The sequence below is a fragment of the Sceloporus undulatus genome, chromosome 2 (assembly GCF_019175285.1).
Source record: "Sceloporus undulatus isolate JIND9_A2432 ecotype Alabama chromosome 2, SceUnd_v1.1, whole genome shotgun sequence".
Lineage (NCBI taxonomy): Eukaryota > Metazoa > Chordata > Lepidosauria > Squamata > Phrynosomatidae > Sceloporus > Sceloporus undulatus.
The window spans coordinates 30,334,251-30,343,440 of NC_056523.1; the positions used below are offsets into that span (position 1 = coordinate 30,334,251).

Genomic DNA, 9,190 nt, shown 5'->3' on the forward strand with positions numbered 1-9,190 from the left:
TAAAATTGCATTGGCCTTTTCAGCTGCCGCATCACACTGTTGACTCATGTTCAACTTGTGGTCTACTTGGACTCCTAGATCCCTTTCACATGTATAAGTCTCTTGTTCAGCCAGGTGTCCCCCATCCTATATATGTGCATTTAATTTTTCCACCCTAAGTGCAGTACCTTACATTTTTTCGTGTTAAATTTCATACATACATATACATGTACTCATACATATACATGTACTCATGATATATCTTCCATCTCATTCATCCTAAAACATCAGTAGATAAAATATTTGAATGAGAATATGCATGTCTGTGCTGAGAATGAGAAAGCATATTACTTATTGAACTAAGCATCAATAGTGCATTGAACAACTGTTCAGACTAAGTTCTTTCAGTTTCCTGTAATAGGTAATCATTGTACTATGCAAATCTAGAAAGAGTTTTGATGAGCACTATATTATTATTATTATTATTATTAACCTTTATTTATAAAGCGCTGTAAGTTTACACAGCGCTGTACATCAATTTTTTAGTCAGATGGTTCCCTGCCCTCAGGCTTACAATCTAAAAGACACGACACAAAAGGAGAAGGGAGTGGTGGTGGGGAATAGGATCAGGTCCAGCAGATCTTTTCCACCTCCGAGGCCTGGACCAAGGCAGATGGACTGGAGGAAGGGCTTGGCTTCTTGATGGATGGTTAGAAGGAGATTTTTTGATATTTGATATTTGATATTGATATTTGAGATTTAAGTCGCTTATTTTGGCTTCAGAATTTGGTTAAAGCCCTTCTGAAATTGGTGCAAGCACACTGATATATGCCCCTTTCGTTTATGGCTGTCAGCCAATTTAAGTTGCTTATGGCTTGTAGCCTAAGCTTTCCCCTAAAGATGATGACAGAGAAATTGTTTTTCTGGCTCCTTGTCAGCAGCCCCAGAACAGCATACAACATACAAATATAGCCTTGCGATACACATACTAAATTCCATATCTCTGCAGGGAATTAAATTAATAAGGATTCATATTCAAGAGTGTTCATAGGGTGAAAAGAAAGAACAAACATGTCTGCTGACATCACAAGATAGTAATTTCCCCCAAATCAAAAAAATTACCCAGCAAGAGTGGGAAAAAGTCTGGCCTACTTTAAGGATGGAAAGACTATTCAAACATATTTGAGAAATGGTTGAAAAACAAATTTATCAAGCCTATGAGGAGAACCCTGGATCTCCACAGTTCAGGACTTCTTCGGCACAAAAATAGGTTTCCTACACAGAAAACTGTATTTTCTGTACAGAAAGCCACCGTTTTGGTAAGAAAACATTTCTGTGGAGAAAGATTTCTTATGCAAAAATATTATTTTCTGCGCCAAAAAACATTTCTGCAGAGAAAGATTTCCTGTGCAAAAATATTATTTTCTGTGCCAAAAAACATTTCTGCTAAAAAAGCAACTTGTTTTCTGTGCAGAAATGTTTTTTTTTAGACAAAATGATTTTTTGTGCAAAATAAGTCCTGAACAGCAAATAAGTTTCTAAAACTGAGAAGTTTTTGACAACTTTTTCACAGTGAGGAGAAAAATAGTAAAAGTATTCATTCTTGTTTTCAAGAATGACATTTATGAAGATTTCCATCCCTAGCCTACCTGCTCACAAATTGCTCCTGTCATGGTGACTGGGAATGGCCGAACATTGCCTCTGCCTAGGTTCTCCCTTTTCCTCTGATTGCTGAAGAGTTTGAGCTCTCTTTTCTCTTCCTCGTCCAATGAGTTGCAATATCGTACCTGGAGAAGAAGTTGCAATAATCTGAGTTAGACAGCAATCAGAAAAATTTAACTCAACACAGCACAGCATGGATCAACAACTCTGCTGCCAACCAACCATAAGACATCAACATTTTAATGAAATTTATCTGCATTTTGGAATATTTATTACTCAATCTGGCTGTCTTATGAAATTTGATGCACAGAAAGGAAATTCATGTTTGTAAATAGATGTAATTTGCTATTTAGTGCAGACTGTTTTCCTCAGTAAGTGAGATCTGAGCCAAAACCAAATACTTGCAAAGCTCTTTGTTCTTTCCTTCTCTTCTTATTGCTTTTGTGTCACATGCTTCCTATTCTTCCCCTGTGGTGACTTTCATGTCAGAGGGACAGTGAATCTGCTATGGGGTTCAGTCTAAGCCTTAGAAGAGCACTACAAGGTGCTGAATATACTTCAGAACCTTAGATAGGTCCATTAAAATTCAGGTTAAAACCCAGAGCAGATTCAACACCATGGAAACCACCTGCTTTCACTGCTTAGGACTGTCACAGTCATGATGCTAACTGATGGTTCCCATGTACAAATACCCACATTATCCAAAATATGGGCTGCATATACATGTGGCAGATGTCTATGTGCCACAGCAGTTGCTATTGGATAGCTGGGCGGATCCAAGATCATGAAAAAATTGCATGGGGGACAGGGCAAGGCCAGGGTATAACACCATTGCTTTTCTGGAATACAGGGGACTTTAAGGAAAAGTAAGAGCACACTTTTGGATCATGGTTTTCTACCACTTTCTTCCTGCTGTTGCCACAGAGATGTTTCTTGTGTCTATGTGCCTTCAAGTGGCCTCTCAACTTATGGTGACCCCAAGAATTTCATAGGGCTTTCTTAAGCAAGGAATATTCAGAAAGGGGTTTGTCAGTTCCTTCCTCTGAAATATCGCCTACAGCACCTGGTATCCCTTGCCAGTCTCCCATCCAAGTACTAACTAGGGCTGACCCTGCTTAGCTTCCAAGAACAGCTGGGATTTGGTGCCTTTAGGGTATTTTACCAGAATCCAAAATTAACTGCCCAGCTTATAATTTTTGCCTAGCTTCCTTGGAGTCAAACAACCAATGCTAATTTATTAACTGCTTAACTCCAACTTGAGGAGCGATAAATTACATTCTGATTCAGTAGACAAGCCTTTTTAAAAAGTACTTCAGTGGCACTCAAAAGAAGGTAACAAGCTTTTGACTGTAAAACTTTGGGCAAGTTCAAAACTATTTGCTTGCACATTGCAACAGGGCTCATACTTAAGCCAAGGCCAACAAAGTATTGTCAAGATGATTAAAAGGGCTTGCATTTAAATGATTAAAATATACACTACAATTTCTCTGCACAAAACCCAAGCTATTTAAGGGAGACATATAGACAAATCATTTCTTCCTTGGAAAATAACTCAGCTGACTCCAGCTTTTGACATGTCAAAGAGGCCATGCATAAAAGATAGTCTGTGCACCCTTGGTTTCCCCCCCTTAAATTTGGTATCATTTTGAAATTTTAAATAAAGCAGGCCCAGTCTCAGACCACATGATGCTTTTGAAAACACCTTCTCAAGTAATTCATTCAAGAGTAAATACAGGTGCAAGATTCAAGTACAGACATCTGGCATGAATGATGTTGGAGCTTGAAATTGCTGCCTGAATAGAAATTTGAAGGTGATTTATTGCCACATATATTAACAACAAACACATTCATCACATGGCAATCTCTATATAGCCAAAAGAGCACTATCTGAACACAAGTGGCAAGGATTCGCCACCTTGAAAACCCCCCAATATTTGTGAAAGTATGTGTGCGCGCATGCATGTGTGTAACAAGTTTAGGATGAACATCAATTGTGAGGGGTTTAAAACAACCAGCTTCTGCCTTAGCACCTGTACCTCTAAAAAACAAGTGCAAAGAAAAGATCAACCCAGATATGGCCAAAAGTGTGCCCTAAGTTCCTGGGAAGTGTGTCATTGGCCATTCCATCATATTTTCAGGTCTTCCCTCACATGTTTTAGACTGTTGCATCCTGCTACACACTCATTCAGAATAACCACTAAAGAATCAAAGTGTGAGCTAAAGAGCCTAAGGGTTTCTTCTGAATGACATCTGTGTCAATGAAACCCCATGTAAGGTCTAATCTGCACTGTTGAAATAATGCATTTAGACATCACTTTAACTGCCATGACTCAATGGTATGGAATTTTGGGATTTGTAGGGTTTTTTGGGGGGGCACCAGAGCTCTCTGACAGAGGGCTAAATATCTCCAAACTACAATCCCCAGAATTCCACAGCACTGAACCATGGCAGTTAAAGTGGTGTCAAACTGCATTATTTTAGCAAAATGAATTAGACCTAAATCCATGGGAAGCAACTGTGCTCACAGTTAACCTTAAGAATGCGTCCTAATGTCACCGTGGCTGGACCCTATGTATTCTTAATGCAGCTAAAAATCTTACACTCCAAAGTCAAAGAAAAACATTCACCATCCAGCACAGCAATAATTATACATGTGTATGTTTGTGTGTATGTGTTTAAAACAATCCTCACATGCTCATGGTATTAGCCAGGGGTAGGCAACCCTTTTGAGCCGGGGGCCGGGTTGCTGGCCCTCAGACAACTGGGGGGCCGAAGCCAAAAAATAAATAATTAAATAATTTTAAAAATAAATAAATAAATAAACCGGGACAAATGTAGGACAAAATTTTCTAATGGAGGGCACTTTTTAAATAAAAATTGGAGGACACGTGAAAAAATTTGCTGATTTTTAAAAAAATGTTAAAATAAATGCATGTTTCTGAGGCTTGTATAGACAATTGCCCCACCATGCCCCTCGCACGAGACGCCAAAGGCCCCGGTGGCAATCGGCGGCAGGATCAGGCTGGGGACGGCCCCAAGGCCTCGCCGGGCCGCATCCGGTCCGCGGGCCGCAGGTTGCCTACCCCTGGTATTAGCAAACAGGCAGCTATCAATAGTGCAGGTAAGGCAGCCCAATGTATTAAGAAGCAATGCAATCTTACCTGCTTATGTCTGTTTAGAAGTAAGTCTCCTTAAGTTCAGTGAGACTTACTCCAAAGTGAGTGGATATAGGACTGTGGCCAAAGTTCAAAAAGAAAACCATAAATTAACTGTATTTGCATACATATGCTGGTGCTAACTCACTCTGGGTTCTAATTTGTAGTAATATAAAACATTCCTATTTTTACAGCAGGAGAATAATTGGATAGTTTGGAGCTCTGGCACAGGAGGTGTGCATTTAGTCAAGCTTTGTGAAATTTAGGCCCTGAGAAAAATCCTCTCCTCTCTCCTTCCCAAGCTTTTCAGAACCTCCACAGATTAAAAAATTAACTCTTAAATGAAAAAAAAAGGAGGGTATACCCCAAACACATTCGCTGCATTGTGACTTGCTTAAAATGTGTCACTTTCCAGATTTCCTATGTCTGATTTTAGAAAATGTGAAAAGCAAAGGATTCAGGGGCTGGAGTTACCCACATTTCTTTCTATGTGCTCATTCTCTTATTTAGGGCAGTATATTGTGCAATAGTGATCTGAAAATAAGCGAAAGTAGGGGCTGGTGACTTTTAAGTCTGCCTGATGGGCAACTAGAATCATAGAGTCATAGAATTGGAAGAGACCACAAGGGCCATCCAGTCCAATTCCATGCCATGCAGGAAATCTAAATTAAAGCATCCCCGACAGATGGCCAGCCTCTGTTTACAGACTTCTAAGGAGGGAGACTCCACTACACTCTGAGGGAGTTTGTTCCACTGTCAAACAGCCCTTACTGTCAGGAAGTTCTTCCTAATGTTGAGGTGGAATCTCTTTTGCTGTAGCTTGCATCCACTGCTCTGGGTCCTAGTCTCTGGAGCAGCAGAAAACAAGTCACCTCCCTCCTCAGTATGATATCCCTTCAAGTATTTAAACAGGGCTATCATATCACCTCTTAACCTTCTCTTCTCCAGGCTAAACATTCCCAGCTCCCTAAGTCGTTCCTCATAGGGCATGGTTTCCAGACCCTTCACCATTTTGGTCGCCCTCCTTTGGACACGCTCCAATTTCTCCACATCCTTTTTGAACTAAACTAAACTAAGCTAAATTTGGAGTTTTCAATACTGAGGACAGTGTTGATATTATGGATGGTCCAGTGGATCCAATGATTTCTGGACTGAAACTATGTTTTTGGCTGTGATACCAATAAATCTGTTTGTTTATAGTCTTATACTAGAGTAATTTTGAAATAGGATTTTGTAGAGGTCCATTGGACCTAAAAATTTATACTGTCAAAAAATTGGCAAATAAGAGTTTATTCAAACTTTTAATAAGTGACCAGTGCATTTGTGGCTGTTGATGTATCTAAGTCAGGAGATTCCCAAGGAAATCTGAGAATACAATTGACTGAAGCATTGGGAGATTTTTTGGAGTGAGGTAACAAGAATGTAAGTTTTGAAATGTACAGACTTTTTAAAATAAATTCAAAAATGGCAAGGACAAGAAATCTGCCCAGAGATGTGATTGTTCACTTTCGAGTCAAAACTGAAGAAAGGTTTAGAGTTTTTTGGTAAATAAAGTAAAACAGAAGAAGATTCCATTCAGATGGGAAAATCTGGAAGGACTGACCTTTACTTGTAGTTTAAAGTTTTAAAATTAATTTATTTGACAAGGTCAGAGATTTCATGAAAAGACACAGAAGAGATTAGGACGGGGAACTAGAAGTGGAAATGAAAGAAGAAGAGGCACCTAAAGGGCAGAATCAAGGGAAGGAGCAATGGGAGAAAAATTCTTCAGATGAAGATGACCAGGCACGGACTCAGTAACACAGACTGGATAGTGAAGAGGATTTGAATAATGCCTTTTTGGATCACAATCTTGTAATATTGGTTCTTAAAAGAACTAGGACTGGGTTTAAATTGAGATTAAATGAATCAGTCCTAAAAAAATGAGATAATTGCTGGGAAATGTAAGAAAAAGAGAAGAGACTTTTCTGAAGACAATTTAGACAGGGAAATTGATGTTGTGTGGGATGAAAAGAAAGCATTTATCAGAGGATGCTTTATTCATTACGGTGGTGAACTTAAGAAAAAGAATTCAAAGACATAGCCACGTTAGTCTGGAAAATCTATAGGGAAAGATCTTGTAGCACTTTTGAGACTAACTGAAAGAAAGAAGCTGGTAGCATGAGCTTTCATATACATGAGCCTACTTCCTCAGATGAAAGAGAACATTAAATTGATTTTAGATTATTTAAAAAAGGATGAGTTAAAGAGGTCACTGGGACAATCTATGGTCATTGAAGATATTAACAATTTACAGAGGCAATTATTGATGTGGATGGTAAATGAAATGGAGAAAATGTTGATGTTTCAAAACCTTTACTTTGGCAGCCATGCCCTTCTCTCACCTGTACTTGAAGGATGATATAAGAAGATCCCCTTCTCAGACAGACTATGCCCCTGTGACTCTGGCCAAATAAAGACAATAGAACATGTACTACTCAAATGCTCATACTAGAGGAACATCTGCTACAGCCTTATTGCACCTCTATTGCATAAATACCAAGGGCACACCAGTCAATTTTACACTTTTCTGTTGCTTTCAGACATCGACCCTGATACAACATATAATGTTGCCAGATTCTGTGTAGCTGTGGTTAAAATTTATAAAGCAATGTCCTCCACAATAGACTAGTACCAATCTTGTCTTGCTACACTGGAATCTAAAATGATATTTTAAATACGGTTGTTAACCTGTGTTTTTAACCTTGTTTTTACCTTCTTTTATTCTGTATTCTGTATACCTTCTTTTACCTATGCTGGACTATGACTGTAATAAAGATGAACTGAACTGAAAAACAAAAGATTTGTGAACATACAAATAAATTGGGGAGATTAATGGCATATAAGTTGAGAAAAGAAAGAGAATAGAAAGAGACATTGAAAACACAAGAGAGTGATATGTTTACAGATAACCAGAAGGCATTTTATAATTTTTATTCCTCCTTGTATAAAAGTCAAGAAGTTTCAAGAGTACACGAAGAAACAATTTTTACTTAAAATAATAGGGTAACAGAGCAGATCCATAATGCATCTATTACCATTGAGAAAAAATTGTGAGGTAATTAAGAAGACAGCCTTGGGCCAGGACCAGATGGGCTATCTGCAATATACTATAAGTGCTTTGAGGAAGAACTTTTGATACCATTACAACAAACTATGAACTCAATTTTACAAACTGGGAAGATTCTGGATAGTTGGCAAGAAGCAAATTAGTGCTGAAACCCAGGACAAGACCAGGACATGACTTTGGGGGGGGGGGGAGGCAGACCAATATCATTGCTGAATAATAATTACAGCTGTTTAAGATGGTGTTGGCTGACAGATTGAAAATTATTCTTCAAGAATTTATTCATGAAGACCAAACTGGATTTCTCCCTAAAAGACAACTCAGGCCTGAAGAAGATGGACCAAAAGGACTGTGCCAGGCCTGCTGCAGTCCTGAACTGGGCTGCCAGAAGGAGCAGATTATATACCCTCCTTTTTGGCTCAGTTCTTCTTGCTTGGTGTGGTATCAACATGGCTTCCAGCCATGCCCCCAATGTGGCCCCAAACCACACCATTTTGCCTGTGTGTTTCAGACCTGAGAGAATATCAGAAATGTCTTAAACTTATGGGAATACTTAGGAAAAAATAATGACAAACAAGGTGCATTGGTTTTTTGGAATGCTTTTGACAATTTAAACTAGACTTTTATTTTTAAAGTCCTGTAGGAGATGGCATTTGGAGACAACTTTATGACATGGGTAAGATCAATTTATTCATTACTTCAATAATAGTGAAAGGGGAGTTACCTAACCAATGTGAAATACAGAAAAGAAAGAGACAAGGGTGCCCACTATCTCCACTACTATTTATCTTGAATAGAGCTATAAGAAATGATAAGAAGATTACAGGTACTTAGGTTAAAAAATCCACATAAACTGGGAACTTTTGCAGATGACTTGATGGTAACTTTGAGAAATTCATTAGGAAGTGTGGGAAGGTTGAAAGAAGTACTAAAAGAATTTGGAAAATTGGCTGTAATGGTATCAAAAGTTTAAAATCAATGAACGAAAGACAGTGGTGCTGACTAAAGATATAGAGTTGAAAGACCAAATAGAATTAAAGGGAAAAACTGGCTATAGAATTGAAAAGAAGGTGAGAGATTTTGGCATCACAATGACTAATTCAAACTGTGTTGTTCCAAAATAATTATGTTAAGATGGGAATGAAATAAAAAGGAACATGAGAAATGGGGAATATTAAACCTGTCTTAACTGGGGAGAAGTTCTGTAGTAAAAATGAATGTTACCTAGGCCTGTTACAGACAGCCAAAATAAAGCTGCTTCGAGTCACAGTGGAGGTATGGTGTTTCA

The 9,190-nt window shown here is 38.5% G+C and overlaps 1 protein-coding gene across 1 annotated transcript in view; it reads right to left on the reverse strand.

The window, feature by feature from the left end:
• PRICKLE2 (prickle planar cell polarity protein 2) overlaps positions 1-9,190 on the reverse strand; it is a 362,756-nt gene that overhangs the window by 69,220 nt on the left and 284,346 nt on the right. Inside the window, exon 5 of the mRNA XM_042447451.1 lies at positions 1,625-1,766. Coding sequence (XP_042303385.1) covers positions 1,625-1,766 — 142 coding nt within the window. The remainder of the gene's footprint in view (positions 1-1,624; positions 1,767-9,190) is intronic.